This window comes from Chlorocebus sabaeus, chromosome 20 (genome assembly GCF_047675955.1).
Source record: "Chlorocebus sabaeus isolate Y175 chromosome 20, mChlSab1.0.hap1, whole genome shotgun sequence".
NCBI lineage: Eukaryota > Metazoa > Chordata > Mammalia > Primates > Cercopithecidae > Chlorocebus > Chlorocebus sabaeus.
This window is the reverse complement of record NC_132923.1, coordinates 129,577,525-129,600,357: the sequence shown is the minus strand read 5'-3', so window position 1 is coordinate 129,600,357 and position 22,833 is coordinate 129,577,525. Positions and strand designations below refer to the sequence as shown.

At 45.3% G+C, this 22,833-nt stretch overlaps 1 protein-coding gene across 18 annotated transcripts in view; it reads left to right on the top strand.

The window, feature by feature from the left end:
- Window positions 1-22,833, top strand: part of CAMTA1 (calmodulin binding transcription activator 1) — a 975,861-nt gene that overhangs the window by 455,550 nt on the left and 497,478 nt on the right. For all 18 annotated transcript variants that reach the window (XM_037985400.2, XM_037985395.2, XM_037985394.2 and 15 more), the window contains one exon: window positions 13,413-13,548. In XM_037985400.2, the coding sequence (XP_037841328.2) occupies window positions 13,413-13,548 (136 nt within the window). The remainder of the gene's footprint in view (window positions 1-13,412; window positions 13,549-22,833) is intronic.

Below are 22,833 nucleotides of genomic sequence, written 5' to 3'. Positions count from 1 at the left end.
TCCACTTCCCAGGTTCAAGTGATTCTTACACCTCGGCCTCCTAAGTAGCTGGGATTAAAGGTGCCTGCCACCACGCCTGACTAATTTTTATAGTTTTAGTAGAGATTTCACCATGTTGGTCAGGCCGGTCTCGAACTCCTGACCTCAGGTGATGCTCCTGTCTTGGCCTCCCAAAGTGTTGGGATTACAGGTGTGAGCCACCGTGCCTGGCCAGAAATACAAATTGACTTCTGCCTCTGAGTTCTGGAAGCCCTAGCCACCCCTCTTCCTGTTCTCAAGCCTCCACAAAAGCATCGTGGCCCTAGAGATGGAATCTAGGTCTGCCCCGACCTGCCAGCTTCTCCTCTTGCTTGACTTTTTGGGGTCAGCCTTCCTAGGGTTATAGCAAGGATTAAATGAGACTGACTGCATGAAGCACTAGCTACAGGATAGAGCCATTGACTGTCCTTGCTTTTATTCAGAAAAATGAGGCCGGGCGCAGTGGCTCACCTCTGTAATCCCAGCATTTTGGGAGGCTGAGGCAGGTGGATCATTTGAGGCCAGGAGTTCGAAACTAGCCTGGCCAACACGGTGAAACCCCCATCTCTACTAAAAATACAAAAATTAGCCGGGCGTGTTTGGTGGGTGCCTGTTGTCCCAGCTACTCGGGAGGGTGAGGCAGGAGAATTACTTGAGCCCAAGAGGCGGAGGTTGCAGTGAGCAGAGATCACGCCATTGCACTCCAGCCTGGGTGACAAAGCGAGACCCCATCTCCAAAAAAAAAAAAAAAAGGAAAAGAAAAATGAAAGCATGTGCTAAATCTCTGCGAACGAAGCTCTTTGGAAGTGCCAGCTTCTGGGTCCTGCCCATTGAACACAGCAAGAGCAGGAGCAATCACGGCCGTCTTGTGGCTTGTGGGGGGCTTTTAGGCCGACGAATCTATCTAGTCGTTTGTTCTCCGATAAGAAAACCTCTTTTACGATTTTCAATTTGCCCTTATTTTAATGAAAAGAAGCTGGGGTTGGACCGCCCAAGAAGGAGCTAATCAAATAAAGCAAATTGGTGCTACCTTCTCCTTGTCCTTATTATTCCTATGGTTCCAGCTGGAATTTATTATGAGAAGCAATTGGTTTTCATATCTGGCAGATTGCAGCCTGGGCTGGGCCTGTCAGCCTTTTCTTCCCCCTCTTTCCATAAATAGCTGAGAGTGGCCGGGCTGCGCAGTGTGAGGGAGGACGCGGAATGCTTGTAACCAGTTTTCTTGCTCGGTGTCCCCCAAATTGTGAAGACCTCTGTAAACAAGTCAGAAGAAGTCTCCTGGTTGAAAGTTAATAAGCCAGTTCCTTCCTGTGAGATTCGGGCTGTCGCCGTGGCTTCTCGGGGTTCCGTGTGGCGTCCTGTCAACCTTGCTATGTGCAAGGCATCAATTACCGCCCTCGCTGGGTTTGTGCGAGGGAGAGATAAGCAGAGTCTCGTTCCTTCATCGCACTTTTTCCCTCCCCTTGCAACAAAAGGAAGAACTACAATGTAAATCAGGCTGAGCCCGTCCTTGCTCTGTATGAAGTGTTTCGCCATGAGCAGTTCTTGGGGTCCCCAAAGTACCATGAATGTTGCAACTATAGAAGGGGAGGGGTAGCTGGGATGTGCCAGGGATTTGAAACAAGACATCAGGAAGGGGTGCGGTGGGGCAATTCCCTGGTTCTCCCCTTACCAGCTGTGCGACATTGGGGAAGTTACTTCCCTTCTGTGTGTCCCAAGCCTTCTCACCCTGTAAAATGAAGATAGTAATACCCAGCTACTAAAGTGACTGTCAGACTAAAATGAAACATGGGTGTAAAGGGCCCTCCCCGGCACCTGGCACCATGCAGAATAAACAGCAGCTCTTCTTGTTGTCGCAGTTGTCCTGGTTGTTACTGACATTTTAGTCTAGGCCACGTACCTCTAATGGTGCATGGAAATCAGGCCATTCCGTGTTGGAAAGATCAGAGAGAAAGGTGCAGGTGCATGAAATATGTAAGCTGCAATAAAGGGTGACATTTCTCATTTTCCAGCTGCCCACTGGAACAGAGATTCAGCACTGGCCTCAGGAACAGTGTCCACTCTTCTAGGACACTGCAGGCCCTGTCTTGTCACAGGAGCCTGATTGACATTTGGGGTCAGGGCTGGGAGGCAGTTGGAACTGCATGAACTGCCTTTCCTTCCAGCCAGGCCCTTCTCTGTGCCTTGTGGCAGGAGCGACAGGACCAAAGGCGTTGGGAGGAAAGAGCAGAGCTGACCTAGGGTTTGGGTTCCAGTTGGAAAAAAAATTCTTTAGAAGCCATGCAGATACTGTTCCTGGAGTCCCACTGGGAACTGGGACATCATCTGTTCTTAAAGGGGTGCTACAAGTAACAGATCTTATGAATTCAGTGAAGCAATAGCCAGTCACCCTGAACAGAGCTTATTGCGCAAAATCTGCTGCCTCCGGGCCAGGACTGGGGGAATGGGCTGACAGGAGAAAGATCCACCGCAACTCCACGGATCGCTGGAATAGCAGGCTGGGTCTCAGCTGTCTACACAGATGAAATTGGTGGTTGTTGAGGTCCTGGAAATGATCGGTTAGTGACAGAGAAAGTGGGGGTTTGGGGGAGAGAGGCCTTGAAGCAGACCTGTCTTGGATGCATTGATTTCTAAAGCAAAGCACTGGAAAGAGTGTCCACACTTTTCATTTTGCAGAATTAACCTAGTCTTCAATTCAATCCCCAGTTGCTCCATAAATTTCTACTTAATGTCCACACACAAAATGTCTGAAGAACACATCACCCCTCTGATCTTCAGTTATTCATCATCTTTTATCTACCTAATTTGAAAAATATCACTCCCTAAAGTGATAGGTGAGTCTGTGAGCTGCCAGTGTTTGGGGATGGCCTCTCCCACGGGTGGGTTTGCCAGTGCACCTTACAGTGCACCATTTCATTACTCGCTCAGTCCCCTCATTGTTACTCCTCACAGGAGAACCCTACAAAAAGAGGACAAGTCTGTTAGTACAGAGAACATGTGCTGTATGATAGGCAGCACGCCGGGTACTTTACACACATCCTACTCACTAAAACAGAGAGACCAAGGAATTTGTTCAAGATCACACAGCTCTTAAGGAGTTGAGCTAAAATTTAAGATACAACCTAGATCTCACTCCAAATCTCATGATAATCTTTTTAAAAATATTCTATTATGGAAAATTTCAAAAATCTACAAATATAAACAGACTAGCATAATGAATTCCCATATGCATATCATTCAACTTTAATATGGTCAGTCTTATTTCTTTTTTTTAAAGTGAAAAAATTTTACTATAGAAATCCTGGATAGTGGCCGGGCGTGGTGGCTCATGCCTGTAATCCCAGCACTTTGGGAGGCCGAGGTGGGCAGATCACAAGGTCAGGAGATCGAGACCATCCTGGCTAACACGGTGAAACCCCGTCTCTACTAAAAATACAAAAAAATAGCCAGGCGGGGCAGCGGGTGCCTGTAGTCCCAGCTACACGGGAGGCTGAGGCAGGAGAATAGCGTGAACCCGGGAGGCGGAGCTTGCAGTGAGCTGAGATCGCGCCATTGCACTCCAGCCTGGGTGACTGAGTGAGACTCCATCTAAAAAAAAAAAAAAAAAAAAAAAAAAGAAATCCTGGATAGTTTTATAGGATTCAAAGGGAGAGATGCATCTGAAGCTTGGGCACAGAATGGTAACAGGGGTGAGACTTGGTGGTTTACAGCAAATGGGCTGAAGTCAGATAGTCTGGATTTGAATCTTGACTCTCACACTTACTAGTCCTCTGACCTTGAAAATTTGCTTAAACACTCAGTGTACTCAACTCTGAAATGGATATAAGAGCAGTGCTTCTTCATAGGTAGTTCTGAGCATTAAGCAGTTAATACATGTGAAGAATAGAACATGGAATGACCAAGCCTCGCTCCAGAGCAAGACTGGAGGAATTCCTTCATGGTTCCTTCCCAGGGCTCCCAGGGGCTCGGCTTGAAACTCTGTGCTGATGTTCACTGATTTGTTCAGTTAATATTTGCTGAGCAGAGCCGAGTGCGGTGGCTCACGCCTATAATCCCAGCACTTTGGGAGGCCGAAGCGGGCAGATCACCTGAGGTCGGGAGTTCAAGACCAGCATGACCAACATGGTGAAACCTCGTCTGTACTAAAAATAGAAAAATTAGCAGGGCATGGGGCATGCACCTGTAATGCCAGCTTCCAGGGAGGCTGAGACAGGAGAATTGCTTGAACCCAGGAGATGCAAGTTACAGCGTGCCAAGATCGTGCCATTGCACTCCAGTCTGGGTGACAGAGCGAGACTCCATCTCAAAACAAAACAAAATATATTTACTGAGCAGCTATCATGGTCGAGCATTTGTGCGGGGTGACATGGGTGCCACAGCCCTGCCTCTGCACAGCTTGCAGTCCGGTGGGGAGGACGGGCAATTTTATATCAGTGCCTGCTATTCGGTAAGCACTCAATAGTTGTTGGTTGTTTGAATTCTTGTTGTTATTATATCATGATCAGTCTTATTTCGTCCATACTCTCCCATTCCTTCCCTCAACATTATTTGGAAGCATCTCTCAGACATTGTATAATTTCATCAGTAAATATTTCAGTATACTTCTCTAAAAGATAAGTTCTCTTTTTAAAAAAATACTTCTGCACTCTACTGATCACTGTTACAAATGAATAATAATTCTAAATCTCATTACATACCCAGTCACTGTTCAACATTTCAGTTGTTTCACAAATGCCATCTTTCATTTTACAGTTTGTTTGACTCAGCCAGCATCCAAGTAAAGTCTACATATTGCAATTGGTTGATTATTTCTTCATCTTTTTCAGTCTATATGTTCTCATTCCAGAACACTCCTGCTCTTTTTTTCTCTCTTACTCATTCTTCCTCAGAGAATTGGTTAAACAAGCCAAGTCATTCGCCCCGTAGAGTTTTCCATAGTCTGGATTTTGCTGACTGTATCCCCATGACATCATTTACCATACCATGTCCCAGTGCCCTCTGCAGATGGTAGAAAGTGGAGTTTAGAGCAAGAGTTCTGAATAGCTTCAAGGTCAAGTTTTTTTTTTTTTTTTTTTTTTTTTTTCCCAGCAAATTGTTCCTCCATCAGGGGATGTCTTAGTCCATTTGTGTTGCTATAATGGAATATCACAGACTGGGTAATTCATAAACAATAGAAGTTTATTTGGCTCACAGTCCTGGAGGCTGGGAAGTTCAGGAGCATGGCACCTGGTGAGGGCCTTTATGCTACATCATCCCATGGTGGAAGGTGGAAGGGCAAGAGAGGGCAAGAATGAGAAAATGAGAAAGAGAGAGGAGGAGGGGGCCACCAGACTCACTTTTATAAAAAATCCACTCCTGTAATAACTAACTCACTCCCAAGATAATGACATTAATCCATTCATGACCTAATCACCGCTTATTAGGCCTGACCTCCCAACAGGGTTGTCGTGGGGATTAAGTTTCCAACACATGACCTTTAGGGGGACACATCCAAGCCATGGCGGAGGACATGTACTATCTGGTTGTCTCCCTTTTGTGATGTCAGCCACTATTGATGATCCATGCCCAGATCCATTCATTCATTAGGGATTACAAAATCATGATATTTTAATTCTCTCATTTCTTCTTCATTTATTGGCTGGAATACTTTTATAGAGAAAGTCCTTTCTTCTCCTATTTGGCAACTCAAAAGAACAGTTTTTACAGGGAAGGTAGGGTACGTGCCTAATTCTCCCCTGCTTTTTTTATACTTTTTTAGTTTTCAAAATAATGTATTGGGTCACTAGCATCTTCCAACAATGAGCAATTAGCAATTCATATTTAATGAATTTCAGTCAAATGTTGATGTTCAAATTGTCCCATCTTTGGTTAGTGCGAGCCTCTTCAAGTTGGTTCTGGAGTCCTTTTTTTTTTTTTTTTTAAATTGAGATGGGGTCTCACTCTGTCACCCAGCTGGAGTGCTTTGGTGCTATCTTGGTTCACTGTAACCTCTGCCTCCGCCTCCTGAGCTCAAGTGATTCTCTCACCTCAGCCTCCTGAGTAGCTGGGACCACAGGCATGTGCCACCACATCCAGCTACTTTCTTGTAGAGACAGGATTTTGCCATGTTGCCCAGGCTGGTCTTGAACTCATGAGCTCAAGCAATCTGCCCTCCTCAGCCTCCCAAAGTGCTGAGATTACACATGTGAGCCACCACACCTGGTCTGGAGTCCTTTTCATATTAGTTTAAGTCTTCTATACAGCTAACATCATACTTAATGATGAAAGACTATATGCTTCCCCCTAAAATCAGGAACAGGGCAAAGTGTTGATTTCACCACTTCTATTCAGCATTGGACTGGAGGTGCCAGCCAGTGCAATAAAGTAAGAGAAAGAAAAGCATCCACAATGGGAAGAAGAAAGTGAAACTACCCTTATTCACAAATGACTTAATTATATATGTAAACTATCCTAAAGAATCTACAAAAAAATTTATTAGAACTAATAAATAGGTTTAGCAAGGGTCACAGGATAACATGAACATACAAAATTCAATTGTATTTCTATATAGTACAAATGAACAATCCAAAAATGAAATTGAGAAAACAATTTCATTCACAATAGCATCAAAAATAATAAAGTGCATAGGATAAATTTAAGTTACAAAGTATAAAACCCATATATTGAAAACTACAAAGTCTTAATGAAAGAAATTACAGATTTACCTGGATAGAAAGACATTCCATGTTTTGCAATTGGAAGTGGTTGGAAGACTCAATATTGTTAAGATGGCAATTCTCTCAAAATTGATTTCTAGATTCAGTACAACTCCGATGAAAATTCTAGGAGCCTTTTTTCCTCAGAAATTGTCAAGCTAACCCTAAAATATATATGAAAATACAAAGGACTTAAAATAGCCAAAGCAATTTTGAAAAAGAAGAACAAAGTTGGAGAACTTATAGTCCCTGATTTCAGAACTTTTTATAAAGCTACTACAATCAAGATAGATAGTATTGGCATAAAAATAGACATTGGAACAGAAGAGAAAGTTCAGAAATAAAATCTTATGTTTATGGTCAATTTATTTTCAACAAAGGTGCAAAAGCAATTCAGTGGAGTTGGGAGTGGAGAAAACAGGCTTTTTTAATTCAAAAAATGGTGCTGGGATAATTGGATATTCAATGACAAAAATAAACTTGACCTTTACCTCACACCATATGCAAAAATTCACTCAAAATGGATCATGACCTAAATGCAAGAGCTAAAGATATAAAAGTCTTAGAAGAAGACATAAGACATGTTTATGACCTTGGGTTAGGCAAAGCACCCTTAGATGAGACTGAGCACTATTCATAAAAGAAAAAATTAATAAATTGGAACTTACCAAAGTAGAAAATTTTACTCATTTAAAGAAACCATCAAGCCATTAAGAAAAGGAGGAAACAAGTTATGGATTGGGAGAAAGTATTTGCAAATCATATGTCTGATAAAGGACTTGTATCTAGATTATATGTAAAGAGCTCTTAAAACTCAAAAAACAAGAAGACAACTCAATTAAAAATAGGCAAGAGATTCAAATAGATTCAATGTCTATTCGAATGACTAACGAGGACATGTAAAGGTGCTCAACATCATTAGTTATTAGGGAAATGCAAATTAAAACCACGATACACTCACTAGGATGCCTATAATCCAAAAGACAGATAATGTCAAACGTTGGGAGGATGTGGAGAAATTGGAACCCTCCTCCATTCCTAGTGGGAATGAATGGAAAATGGTGCCGCCATGGTGGAAAACAGTCTGGCAGTTTTATTTTTTTCTAATAAGATGTAAGTATCTTTCACATATTGTTGCTGGGTTTTGAATCATGGTCAAGAAAGTTTTCTCCACTTTCAGGATATAGAGAAATTCACCTATATTTTCTTGTAGAGTAGGTATGATTTTATTTATTACATTGAAATCTCTTGACTGTTTAGCATCAGTGCTGCTGTATGATGTGAGGGGTAGACTCAGTTTTGTCTTTTCCATGTGCCTTCTAGGTCTCCCAATTTCACTTATGAAAAACTTGACTTCTTCGGCCAGGTGCGGTGGCTCACGCCTGTAATCCCAGCACTTTGGGAGGCCGAGGCGGGCGGATCACGAGGTCAGGAGATCGAGACCATCCTGGCGAATACAGTGAAATCCGTCTCTACTAAAAATTCAAAAAATTATCCAGGCGTGGTGGTGGGCGCCTGTAGTCCCAGTTACTCAGGAGGCTGAGGCAGGAGAATGGTGTAAACCTGGGAGGCGGAGCTTGCATTGAGCTGAGATCCGGCCACTGCACTCCAGCCTGGGCGACAGAGTGAGACTCTGTCTCAAAAAAAAAAAAAAAAAAGAAAGAAAAACTTGACCCTTCTCCCACTGACTTGAGATACCTCCTTAATTGTGTATCCTAAATTTGTGTATGGAAGTGGGATTATTTCTGAATTTTCTATTCTGTTCCATTGGCTTGTCTATGCACGTGTAATTTCCATACTTTTTAAGATATAAAAGTTTTCTTGTATGTGTTAATAGCTGGTAACGCTAGCCCCTATACCTTGGGCTTCTTTTGGGAGGTTTATTTGGCTATTCTTAGTGCTTCTTCCTTTCAAATAAACTTTAGAGTAAAATGTTCTAGATCCAGAAAAAAAAATCCTGATGGGATTCTCATTGTTATGACGTCGCATTTATAAATTAACTTGGGAAGATTGACATTTTAATGATCGTGACTCTACCTAACCAAGACATGTTATGTTTTTGCGTGAATCAAAACCTACTCTTGTGTCTTTTAGAATATTTTTAGAGTTTTTATTTTTAGGTTTTGGGAATTTCTTGTTAAACGTATGCCTAGGCATTTGATTTTGTTTCTCTATAGTAAATGGGGACTTCCATCATTTCATCAATGTATCTAGTCAATAGTTTATATTTTAATTATCTAGCCGATATATATATATACACACCCACACACACACACACACACACACACATACATACACACATTCATACAATGTCTATAAGCTATTGACTGATAATCTATAGGCTAATAGCATATAGATATATACTTCTCATATATATATCATACACAGTCTTACCCTGTGTAATCTATACAGTCTTACTAAGACTGTATTATATATATAATACATATAATCTTATAGAATATGTATGTATAAGCCAGTAGCTTATAGATATTATGTAGATATTATATCTTTCTTGGCTAGATAATTAAAATATAAGCTAACTTTATACCCATCTCTTTACTGTTACAATTTGTAGTAGGTTTCCATTGATCCCATGACCTTTTTGCCATGTTGCACTGAGCGCTATTGGTTTTGCTGGCTATTAATCTCTTAGATAAAAGGTTTCCTTGGCTAGAAACCTCTGTAGTGAGAATGAAGCTCCCTGTTGTCCTCGTGTTTTTCTTGACATGCCTCTGCATGGCTGCAGTGGAGGTCTCAGAAGGTTTCCCTGTGGCTGTCTCACACCATCAGCCTTCGTTCAGCTTCCCCGGAAGGAGATCTTGCGATGAAGACTTGAGTGTGAACAGTTTATCTGAGAACCTATCCCAGGAAACAGCAGTCAGGGCATGTGGAAGTGAAAGAGGGGGAGGAGGAATGCAAATGAAGGGCCATTCCTCCTGCAAGTCACCACTGTGGGAACTGGAGCTTACAAGCAGGGTGACCCCCTCCACTGGGCAGGGAAGCCTGGGATTGCCCCAATGTGACCCCAGCCACAGGACAGGGAAGCCTGGGATTGCCCCAATGTGACCCCAGCCACAGGACAGGGAAGCCTGGGATTGCCCCAGAGTGACCCCAGCCACTGGGCAGGGAAGCCTGGGATTGCCCCAGAGTGACCCCAGCCACTGGGCAGGGAAGCCTGGGATTGCCCCAGAGTGAGCCCAGCCACAGGGCAGGGAAACCTGAAATTGCCCCAGCATGACCCCAGCCACAGGGAAAGGAAGCTTGGGATTCACCTGTCTATCGGGTAAGGGGTACTTTCAGGGCAGTAATGATCACCCAGCTGGTAGAGCAGAACAGAGACTGGCCCCACAGCCTGTGCTAGCCCAGCAGCCTTAGGGGCAACTCTGGAGTCGGACCAACTCAGCATGTATCCTGCCGGAACACTTTGTGGCTAGAATGGTTTGATTATATGTTGGGAATGATAATAACACCTACCTCACAGGGTGGGTGCAAGGATGCAAATAATACAGATCATAGTTATAGGTTATAGGTACAGGTACGGATATAGACTTAGGTATAAATGATGCAGACGCACAAGTGGTGTGCCCAACCGGCACTGGGCACACAGTAAGTCAGCAATAACTGGAAGTGGGTGACATTATTAAGTTGCAGGGCTTCCATGCCTGCTCTATGAAGCTTCTGTTATCCTCTCCGTCTACAATTCCATTCCTATTTTCCTGCTGTTCTTGTAGGAGGGGGACTATCTTTTATGCCATCATGAAGTGTGTTAAAGTCCTCCCCTGACTGGACCCTGTGGTCTAGCCCACCTGTCATTCCTCCCAGAGCAGGACCCCACTTCCCTCCTCTGATCCCTTCCCAGCAGCTCTGACTTGCTTTTTTTTTTTTTTTTTTTTTTTTTTTGAGATGGAATCTTGCTCTGTCGCCCAGGCTGGAGTGCAGTGCACGATCTCAGCTCACTGCAACCTCTGCCTCCCGGGTTCAAGAGAATCTCCTGCCTCAGCCTCCCGAGTAGCTGGAATTACGGGCACCTGCCACCATGCCCAGCTAATTTTTTGCATTTTTAGTAGAGATGGGGTTTCACCATGTTGGCCAGGCTGGTCCCAAACTCCTGTCCTCAAGTGATCCACGCACCTCGGCCTCCAAAAGTGCTGGGTCTGACTTGCTTTTGATTCTTTTCTGGGATGGCAGTACAGCCTCATTTTCTTTGCCTTGGGGGGCACAGGGGCCCTTCTACAGCCTGTCTTTCCCCTTTGCTGTTCCTAGGACCCTGAGTTGTGGTAAGGGCCTTCCCCATCACACAGAGCCGAACAAGTTTTATTAAAATCAGATTGGCGGATTAAACACTATTAGGTTGCTCATTATTGCAAGTTAAAATGATGATTCCATTTATTAAGGCCATTTAAGCTGGACACTTAAGTTCCCTGTGGGATTGTATCCTGCTGAAAGTGCCAGATGACAGGGCTACTCTCAGAATGCCAAAGGGTGGGTCACCGGAGGAAGCTGGGTTTCCTAGGGTGAGTGCGGTTGTGATTCTGATTGTGTACATGACAGTGTTTGAGAGAGTCCCCTCTCTGTGGGTCATACCACTTACGATGTGGGAACGGTTTGCCTGAGGACACTACTGAGGTTATTAGTCATATTTAGAAAGGGCAAGGGATGGAACAAAGCACAGTTCATGTCTTAGCTCACGAGAGGCTGGATTGGGTCAATGTCGGGTCTTCTCCTGTGGATGGAGCATCTTCATTCTCCAGTAACAGAAAACCCATCCACAGAAGAAGACCGGGCATTGCCACACTCTCATGATTGTCTTCATTTGTTCTTGGAGAGGATGAGCCACACACAGAGCCTGCCTGTTTGATGAAACAAGTTCCCTTGCGTATTCCTTAGGCAGTAGTCCTAAGCACAGTCCGTGGACCTCAGGCACCTTCTAATTGGTCTTTCAGGGGCAGGGAGGATTGACAGCACTGTGAAGATTAAGGACAAACATCTGGAGAGGGGCTGAAGTAGGAAGAGGCTGGCATCGTTGGCCCCATGCACGAGCCTACCTGCCATTTAGAAATGGAAGCGAATTGTAAGGTTTCCAATGCAGACTTGTAAGCGGGAGACAGATACTGGCGGGTGACAGCGTTGTGACAAGCACGTGGAGCCATTTCCTGATTGTTTTAGTCGGTACAGACTTAGGGAGGAAACTAACACTGACACAAACCAATTGTGCCCTGATCGGGAAACAATGAAGTATCGGGAGTCGCTGTTGAAAGTCTGTAATTTCCAGCGGAATTGCTGTTTAGTCATCATATTGCCACTGAATGACATAGTCAGGCTGGGTGGAAACTACAATTAGCTGCAGTCACCCTGGTGGGGCTGTTTTTTCCCCACAGACAATAGAATATGAAGCCATCAACAGCCAATGTTCTGTGCCACTTGTGAAATGGCCCATTGTTCATACCAAGAAGAAAAGAAAGGGGCTGGAGGGTCTTGCCCCAGCCCTGAGGGGGACAGATGGCTGACTTGTGGTTTCCTCGCCTCCGCCTCTGTTGTAGCAGAGAAATATACAAGCCGTGCTGAAGAAGCCACTTCATTTGCCTTATTTGTATAGAGAGCTCTCTGGCCGCAGCTGAGAGTGAGATGGCAAGCCTGCGCTGGCCTCGTGGCGCACAGAATCACTGGCGTTCCTCTTGCCCCGCGCACGTTCAGGTGCAGAGTGGCGCAGCACTGCGGGGGGTGCTGCTAGCTTTTGGGGGAGTCTTCCTTGAGGTTGGATCTGCCCACAGCTACTGAAACTTTATTCTGAAAGCAGTTTATTGCCCTCAACTGCTAGAGGGGTTTAGTTCTTTCTCTCCTGGGAGTTTCCAAACCCAAATATGTGACCTGACCACTGCATCTGCAGATATGCACGTCATCAGCCTCTCCTCTCTGTGGTGGACGCATGTTTTCTTTTTGGAAAATTCAAAGTTCTTTTTCTTTTTCATCATTACAAGAATGACCATCTAACTCTTAGCATTTAGCGAGCAGGCAACTATTTCCCTGAGATACTCTGGCTATGGACTGAATAGATGACTTTACCTGGCAGTATCTGAGACCCCTGACAGCTGAAGCCCAAATGGGAAAGAATCGGGTACTTAGCTTGCTTGGGAAGCAAGACTGCAGATGCTCTTTCATATCTAGCAGTAATCTAAATGCAGGCAATGAACCAAGAGCATTTGGCCTCGGTGAATAGCTCTGCCATTGGTCTGTTCTTAACATAGTCATCTAGCGTCTGCGTTAAACTTATTTATTTCCTAATGCTGGGTGATGGATTAAAAGATGTGTAGAAAATCCTTCCACAAGAGATAAGATATTGCAGGCTGCCAAGACACCCCTGGCTCTTTTTGCTTTCTGTCTCTCTTTTGCCTACTTTTCAGTGCAGAGCTCAGGCCCCCACATCGTATATCCTGATTACTCTGTGGTTATTACTGAGGGGATGTTTTTTAAGCCTATCATTGACACATTTAATTCATTAGGTACCAAATCCAAAGCAAATTTTGGCTGGCCATAAAACATGGTTAATCCAGGGAGCTGCAATAAAAGGTGAAAAATTATGTTCCAGCAAATGTGGAATATTGCTTTTCTGTAGAGACTTTTACTGGTCGACGATATCTTTCTTCATAAATTTTTCTTCTGCTTGGTGCTCTTGGTAACTTAACCATTTGTTGTTTCCAGACCACAGAATGGCTCAATGATACTCTACAACAGGAAGAAAGTGAAATACAGGAAAGATGGGTATTGCTGGAAAAAGAGGAAAGATGGGAAAACGACCAGAGAGGACCACATGAAACTCAAGGTCCAGGGAGTGGAGGTAAACAGCAGAAAAGGTTCCCTTGGTGCACAAATGTCATTTGCAGGCTGCAGTGGAGAATGGAATTGCTTGGAGTAATTTGATGCGAGTCACCTCTGTCCAAAGAATTTTTGTTTGCCAAGACCCTGGTTTTGCTTTTGTTTCATTTTTCTACCTTCTTACCCTATAGTCTCCATTCAAGTTTTCAGTGAAACTGGATTGAACTAAAGCATTCCTGTTTCCTGGGAGTCATTGGTATATAGATGGGGATTTGCAAGGTTCCTGTGGACTCATTTGTTGTATTTATCACAGAAGAGCCTCTGGGTGCATTGAGAGTTTGCAAAGTGTCAGGGAAGAGGGGAGGCAGCGTAAGGAACTTCCCTCTTGAGGTGACCCTGGCCTCCCCCTGCTGAGCTGGTAGACCCCCGACACAGCCTGGCTTCACCCCTCCACCGACAAACCCTGGGTGTGTCAGCCTTACTAGAGGCTTGAGATCATTAGATGGGATCACAGGTGTGCGTGCTTCTTGCATGGTTGGGGTCCTGCAGAAACATCTTGGGATCTTGGGCTGACTTCGGGTTTTGGCCCTTGGGTAAACACTGGTTTCCTTGCTGTTGTTTTCACCCCACAGGCTGTCAATCTTGGGCAGCCATGGAGAAATTCCCTTATTCCTCTTTGCTGTCATTAGAGGGCCCGAGCCATGTGTCACAGAAGTAGAGGGGGAGGGCATGAGTCCAGGTGAAGTCTTGGCCTGCTAGTCAACGGGCACCCACTTCCCTGAGTCCTTACTGGTCCTGGGAAGGAACTTCCCCTGGAAATAGGGAAAGTGCCACCTCGGGCCCAGAGCTGAGAAGCTGGCTTATGATCCACCTGTTATTTCAAACTGGTCAAAGAGAGGCATTCTGGAGTCTGTTGGTGTGTTGAGTTTGCGAGCGTACTGGATGGATAGCCAGGACCATAAACCCACTTGAGTTCAGTGGGTTGCCCTTCCACGCCAGTGTTTTCTGTGACGTGCTTTGTCGTGATGACTTTTTCTGTATTAATCATGTGCTTTTATGGCTGTTAAAAATAGCGTCAGATGGCTTGTAGTGTATGACCTCACAGAGAGATGACTTTTGTTTTATTATTTTTTAAATACCTAATAACAATGCTTTATGGAGATGCACAAAGAAAAGCCTCTATCCAAGAAATTCCAGTTCCCTGCACTCTCCTGTGCTCAGTGTTTGCACAGTGTGGTTTAATTGACTGCACGGAACATTAAAATGCAGATTACCCCAAATGCACTGCTCTGGACGCACCTCTAGGACTGTGACCGGTGATTGTACAAACGCATTAGCCATCATCGCAGGGAGCCAAAGGAGGCAGGGCTTGGTTCTTCCTGGGAGGACCCTCATCTCCTACGCTGGAGGAAGACGTAGAGAGTGAGGCAAAGCTGGGTGGGGCCCCCGAACAAGGAGGCTGCTCGCACTGGGAATAATAGGGCTGCAGGAATTCACACTGAAAGTCACAGTAGCCCCTGTGCCCGTAGGCCCCTGGTATATTTCATCTTTAGTAATACGTAAATCAGGAACTTCTGCTTGTGAGTAACAGCAGCGTGGAATTCTTCCTTAGCAGCAGCTGAGAAGCCGAGGGGAAAAAACAACCCACAGTGTTCATTTTCTTTCCTCATGTTATAAATTAGAATTGTCGCTGGATGGAATCAGAATGATTTATGGCTATTTTTAGGCCATATTTATGTTTGGAGTTATTTGTGGTACTCATACTTGCAGACAGCAGTCTGTCCCCTCAGAACTTTGGGAAAGGGAGACGGGCAGGATAGGGAGGGGTTTCCAGGACCTCCTGACATGGATGGCAGTGTGGGCAGTGGGAACGGCCAGCGACACGATGCTTGCTTTAGGTTCTCAGAGAGAAGCCACCTACTATGATGCATTATGTGGTGGCCTTGCCCATAAGCTCAGGGAGTTGTCCCACTGAGCCACTCAGCAAATATGGACCCTGTGTGCCTACTCTGTGCAAGGCGCTGTGGTGTCTGCAGAGAGAATAGGAGCCATGTTCTCTGCCCCACGGACTCATGGTCAAGTTGAAGAGACCTGACGTACATGGAGGTCATCAATAGTGCTGAGAGGCAGAGCAGCCTGGGCTTTTATGATAAGCATCCTGGGAGTGCAGAGTGGGCTGGAATGGTCAGAGACACTTCCTAGGTCAGGTGGGATACAAGCTGAGCCCTTAAAGTCGGGTGGGACTCTGTGTGTGTGTGTGTGTGTGTGTGTGTGTGTGTTGTACGTGTACGTGCAATTTACATATTGTTTGCAGTTTACCTTTTCCACTCTGCACTGTGGTCTGATCTGTGTCTATGTTGATACTGAGGTTCCTTCATCCCTTTTCACAGTCCTATAGCATTCTACTATATAAACACTTGAGCCGTTTCCCTGGCCGTAGCCCCTACTTTAGATTCCTTTCAGTTTTTTAGCATTATAAATAACACTTCAATAAGTGTTCTTATACACGTCTTTTTGGGCACATAGGCAACCTGGACCCAGAATTGCTGGGTTATAAGGTCTGGGCATGATCAGTTTATTAGATTCTGCCTCTGGCTGCATAATCACATGCCTATGTCCATGCCTGGAGATTACAATTTTCCCCACATCCTCCTGCTTATTGATAGATGAGAGATGGTACCCCCTTCTATTTGAATTTGAGTTTGTCTTAATTATTAGTGAGGATGAGTGCCTTCTTATGTTAATGGGAGCCTGTTGCTATGAATGGTCTACCATGGGCATGGACATGGATTTTTAAACAGCCTTGAAGAAGGCTATTTCAGACAAGATCAACCCCCACATCTCACCGGCATTTCTGCTCCAAGGAAGAGAATAGTGGCATAGTGGGTGTGGTTGGTCCTTTCCACCAGGAAATTGCAACAGGGATTTCCATGTGGCTTTGTACCTCACAGGAGGTGGGGGCTTCTGAGTTTGGACTCTGCATCCTGCTTTGGTGGATTCAATCAGGCAGTTCCCATAAACTCAGCATCTTCATCACGCCAGGCACGGCGCCAACCAGCTACTCTTCTGCAGGTTGGGGTGGACAGTCCTGCACAGGGTCTTGAAGCTGTGATTTTTCTACCACCCAAGCTGTTTTCCTCAGTTCAGGGGCATGATAAAGATATTTGGACCTACCGTTTAACATATCACTTGCTATAAGCCTTCCCTCAGGCCGGGAAAACTTCCAGCCCTGTTTATGGAACTGTTCAGCCATCTCGCTTCTTTTGTTCTCAGAGGCTGGGGCCCTCTGTACACACGGCAACTCAAAGGCACATTGATTTTCTCAGCCAGGCACAGGATGGGGGGAGCTGCTTTTGAAGCTGACGAGCTGTTAGGTCCATGATTAGTTGTCTTGTCTGCAAGCCAAGGAGAAGCTAGCTCGATAAGGTTTCCAGGGATGACAAAGGTTGGCAGGAAGGAAAAAGAGGGTGGTTGCGATGTCACTGTTTCAGGAGATGAAATCTCAGCAGGTCTGGAGTTGGCCCTGTACCCCATACAGATTTATGCCTGCTTCTCTGGTGCCTGATAGGGTAGAGGAGCTTTGGGAGTGGGAGACTCCCAGAGAGCAAAAAGCTGGATGTGAAGCATCACCCTGGTTCTGGGGTCACTGCAGCTTTGTGGTCGGATGAGCTGAGGGAGGTTAGTCAGAGATGATGCTGTTCTCTGGGCCATGCTGGAAGAATTCCTTCCAGGTTCATGATACTTTTCTCTGGCCCCAGAGGCTTGTGGGGCTGCCTTAGGTCCTAGTGGGGCTGTCTTAGGTCCTATATCCACATCTTTCTGCTGAGAGTGCTGGGTGTCCCAGAACCCAAGGCAGCTCTGGGCTCTTGTCCTCTCCAATTTCTTTGCTGCTGGGTTCCCACAACAGATGGGAGCTACACAATTACTACTGGGACAGTCATGGGCTTACACATTTCCTGTATACCAGGTATACCATCTCATTGAATCCTCATAAACACATCCATGCAAAGTAGATGGTATTATACCTATTTTACAGATGGAGAGACTGAACCTCAGAGAGGGTTTCTCTTGCCCTATGTCATACCTCAGTCAGTGACAGAGCTGGTACTTGAGCCTGGGACTGCTTGGTGCTCAAGCTCTTGCCCTTATATCAGTTGCTTCTGGGTACTCGGGTGGGGCCTGTAGACTTTTTAGATGAAGTCAGCACCTGTTTATTCAGCACACATCCTTCCTTCATCCACTGGGGATTGGAGGCCCTCTCTCCACCTAGTATGGCAATGGGTGCTGGGATGCAGTGATGTAAAGAGAACACGTGGTTCCCTATCTCATGGGGAGACTAAACAAATCAATCATGCAACCCTGATGCACGGTTTTGAGGGCTGTGATAGAATTACCAGGCCCTGCGTGGGGGATGCAGGAGGGGAACCTGAGGCTGACTTGCCCTGAAGGAAGTGACATGAGCATAAGGAAGTGGGGCACGGTGGGAGTGGGTCAAGTGACGGGAGGGCTGAGCAATATCAATGAATAGAGTCTGTTGAGAATCAGCCAAGGTGACTTGAAGCAACAGGCGGCCAGAATCGTGATGGATCAGTATTTCCCCCAGGCCTGTCCAGACCAGGTCTTATCCTCCTAGCGACGGGGCCCTCTCTGCTCTTAAGGCATGACTTGTCCTGGATGTTCTGCCTTTGGAACCAGTGAGTGGTCACAGCACAGAGGCTGTTGGTTTCATAGCGGTCACATGCAGAGAGACAGCCCTCTCCACTGAGCCTGTTCTGTGGCAGAAGGAGCCCCCTGGCCTGGACCGTCTTTGGGTGGAAACACCAGCCCCTCACGTCTGATTGGCATTTTCAGATGTGAAGAGAACATTTAGTGTTGCTGCTGTGTTTGCATTGCCTGTAAAGAACGAAGAGTTTCTTTGACTTCTTAACTGCCTTAAAGCCAGAAGCCTGGCATTAGGATGGTAGCGGTGGTAACGAGGTTATGTTTTGAGACTTGGCCTCATTAGAAGTGATGTTCTTTATTTGGGCACTTAGGCCACATATTAAAAAAGAAAAGAAAGCACCTATTTTAAAATAGGAATGATATTGTAGTTACTGCATTAGGAATTAACAGGGCATGAAATAACTGTCTGCCCTGTGGCAATGCCAGATCATTTCAGCTCTGCTTGCAGCCATAAGATAAATTGGTATCTTGCTTGCAGCCTGTGGAAAATATTTTAAATAGCCAGCCATGAACATGTATGGTCCCCAAATCAAGTTTGGAAAACAGCAATAAATAGATAAGGTGGAGGTAAGGTGCCTCATGAAATAAACAAGGGGCAGAAGCTCACAGAGGGCAAACAAACCAGCATGGAAGCACTGCATGTTTCACATAGAATACGTATTTCTACTTTTAGTAAAAAATCATGTGTCTCAAGAACAGAAAACCCAGCACTGCATGTTCTCACTCAAAAGTGGGAGTTGAACAATGAGAACACATGGACACAGGGAGGGGAACATCACACACCAGGGCCTGTAGGGGAGTCAGGGGCTAGGAGAGGGAGAGCATTAGGAGAAATACCTAATGTAGATACAGGTTGATGGGTGCAGCAAAGCACTATGGCACATGTATACCTATGGAACAAAACTGCATGTTCTGCACATGTACCCCAGAACTTAAAGTATAGTTAAAATAAAAAAATTTAAAAATGATAATAATAAGAAAATTAAATTAAAGGAAAAACATGTGTCTTTGGTCTGTGGACAGATTATTTTACCCCATTCCCCTCTGGCCTCACTGTGTACCTACCAGTCCATACCCTACCATGTTCCTTGTTCAGAAGCTGTTTTTTTCCCATGTCTAGGTCCACATTGTCTTAGCCTCATAACTTCTGATTCCCCGCCCCCCAAGCCTATCTCCCCTAATCTTTAGCCAGAAGTGATGATTTCCTCCCCTACATTGCTGTTGCTTTCCATCTGTACCCTTCTTAAGGAAGTGTTCAGGTTGCCTTCTTATCAGCCTTGTCCAGTTCAAAAAAGATAAGTTGAGTATTTATTTTCTCCCTGCTAGAAAGCCTGTATCCAGATACTAAGTAACAAAGGGTCTCTACAGAGTATCTACAGAATCTACCCCACACCACCTTGCTCTGGGAAGTGGATTTGCCCAGTGACTAACTGCTTCCGCAATTACACTTCCTGCAAGCCTCACGCCAACCCTGTGATTCAGTCCTGGCAGATAAGTTTATCCTCATGGGTTGTGCATCTGGGACTTGAACCTAGGTCTTTGGTTTCAGAAGTGGGGCTGTCTCTCCTGTCTGGCTTCGAGCCCTGGAGGTTGAGGTGTCTTAGTCTCATGACCGTCTGTAGTGTAGGGAGCGTCTGTTCAGGGGCACGTCAGGGAATCTCCCAGGGCTCTCTGCTGGCTTTTTATCATCTGAATTTTTGTGCCTCATTCTGCTAGTAGGCCAACGAGTTAAAACTTAATTTCCTGTTACCTGGATGTGTTTTGGTAGAATAAATGCAGGAGCTCAAATCCATAGTTTTTCCTTAATTTCTAATTACTTGGCATCCCTGGTGACATGTTTCTACCCAATTCATATAATTAAAAATTTGATAAATAACATTAAGCTAACTCCGTTTTGAAGTAGCAAGAGCAACCTGTTTGCATTCTGCTGAGTTCGCGAAGGACTGGCAGGGTGGTGCTTTTGCTTCTCCTTCTGTCTTAGCCACATCTAGTTACCATCACAAAAGATCATAGACTGGGTGGCTTAAACAACCGAAATTTATTCCTCATAGTTCTAGAGGCTGGAAAGTTTAGAATCAAGGTGCAGGCAGATTTGGTGTGTGGTGAGGGCTTGTTTCCTGGTGCATAGATGGCATCTTCTCACTGCATCCTCACGTGGTGGGAGGGGAGAAAGAGCTCTCTGGGGTCCCTTTTATCAGGGCACACAAACCCCATTCAGAAAGACTTCACTCTCACGATCTAATCACCTCCACAAAGCCCCACTTCCACATACCATCACATAGTGTGTGTGTGTGGGGGTGGGGGGAGGGGTTAGTTTTCATCGTATACATGTTGGGGGAACACAGATTTTCAGTCTTCTTAAGGCTCTCTCTTCCCTAACTACAGCCAAATGACAATAGCAGCAATAATCACGGCATCATTTATTGACTTTTACTGAATATGCAGTCCTGTGCGCATCGTCTTATGCACATCGACTCATTCAGTTACTTGGTACCGTCCCTATTAGGTAGATACTGTTATCATCCTCATTTCATCCAGGGTCTGCAAGATGAAGACACAGCAGGTCCCTCATTGTCCACTTCAGTGGTTGGGAGTTGGTCCCCAAACACACTGCATAACTGGCTGTCACTCCTCAGTCGCAATTTGATGCGAGAGCGGTTGAGTCCTGTATATTCCCATGAGAACTTTCACTTAGGAGTAACAAGTTGTTTATCTCCTCCCAGCATGAACTGCCCATTTCCATTTGTCCTGAAGCTGTAGCTTTTGAGCTTCCAGGGTACACTCACTCTGGCAGCAAGGGTCTGTGTGTGTACTCTTGCTACGTAGGCCAGATTGTATGTTGCCAGATTTAGTATGTGCATGCACAGACATGTGTGCACACACACACAAAGGAGAATATTGATGCCCAGTTAAATGTGAATTTCAGATAAACGACAGTTTTTTTTTTTGTTTGTTTGTTTTGTTTTTTTAGTACAAGTATGTCTATACTAAAATATTGTCCGTTGTTTATGTGGAACTCACAGTTTGCTGGGCATCATGTATTTTATCTGACAACCCTCCAAGCATCAGAGCAGTTCATTTGAACCTTTGCAGACAGAGGTTTGTCTGTTTTGGATACTGGTCTCATTGAAGACACGAGGAAGTGAGTTGGTTTATCTCCAGACACATTATTGATGCAGGAGCCATAAAAAGCCGGAAGGACACTGGCCATTGCTGGGAAGAAGACACTCCCCAGTTTGCTGGCAAAGCCAGATGCTGCCAGGGCTGGGGACTTTCGTGCTCCCTCTGAAAAGTGAGTCCTGGATGTCTCTCAAATACCAAAACGTGAGGGCTTCCAGATACCCAGATCTGGTGCCCTTAGGTGCTGCAACTTGGAAAAATGCAAGCCTTCTTCTGCCAGTGGTTGGGGAGAAGCTTGTTAGTAAAACATGTGCCAGGAAGATGTAGCGGGAAGTGTGATTGTAGTTTCTGCCCTCCTTGTATCTCTGGTAGATGACAATATGTACAATATTTTGTAATTTCCATTTTAAAACTTGATTTGAGCCTTATTAAGCTGGAAAGTCCCTGATGAAGGCAGAGCAGCAGCATATCAACTGTGCTGAACTTGTACTTAATTATTATCATAACAGTCCCTCAACCTCATGGCACGTTAGCCCATAAGGACAGGAATGGAAATTTTAGCATATTCAATTACAATGTAAACCCTCGAATACCACTGTTGAAATTCACCAAGGGCCGTTCTCTGTTTGGTCGCCAGCACACAGCAGGGACTGAGTGAGGTGTTACCCAGGCCACACAACCTGGACGTTTGCAAGCATAATATACAGCATCACCCAGAAACTGGGCAGGCATTGGAAGACCATGATAGATACTTTTCCCCTTGGTAAGTGACCAGACATGGTTATTTGCCTTGGGTGAAGAGTAACTCTGGCCATCACTTGACTGAGTCATCAAATATTGATCCTCTCTGCATCTTGCATTGCTGGGGAACATCGCTGGGGAAGTTTCCTCCCGTCTTTGGCGGCTGTGGCTTGTGTCTGTGTGAGTTTATGCTCATTCAGCACAAATCTCCAGGCTTGTCCTCGGATAGTCACAGCCATTCACTTTAGTTGGCATGAATCAGGTACCAGCAGAGGGCAGGGATATGGCTTACAGGCTAATTAGGCTCATACCACTCTGCTTCCCACACGCTGCAGCAAAAATCATGGGGAAAACAGAGGTGCAGATGAAGGGCTCTTTTGCTACCAGCAGGAGCTGAGGAGAGAAATGTTACTGAACAAGTTAAAGAAGGAATGAGCTCCTCACGCAGCGGCTCTGGTGAGGCTGCTTTGATGGCCGTTGGCTCCGGTCCCTTGTTTCCTTCCATGCGGTGTGTGGGTTTCCGGCTGCTGAGCCTCCCTGTGGATGCCCTCCCTCGCTGCAAGGCCGGAACAGAAGATGGAAAGCAGGTGATTTCATGAAATACTGCCTTTCTGCTTCATGAGTTTTTCTCCTGGACAGATGAAATAACCTTCCACGTCCTCCTTGTACTCCCTAATTCAACACCTTGTAATGCTGCGTGCCCTCAGGGTACACCTTTCCTTCC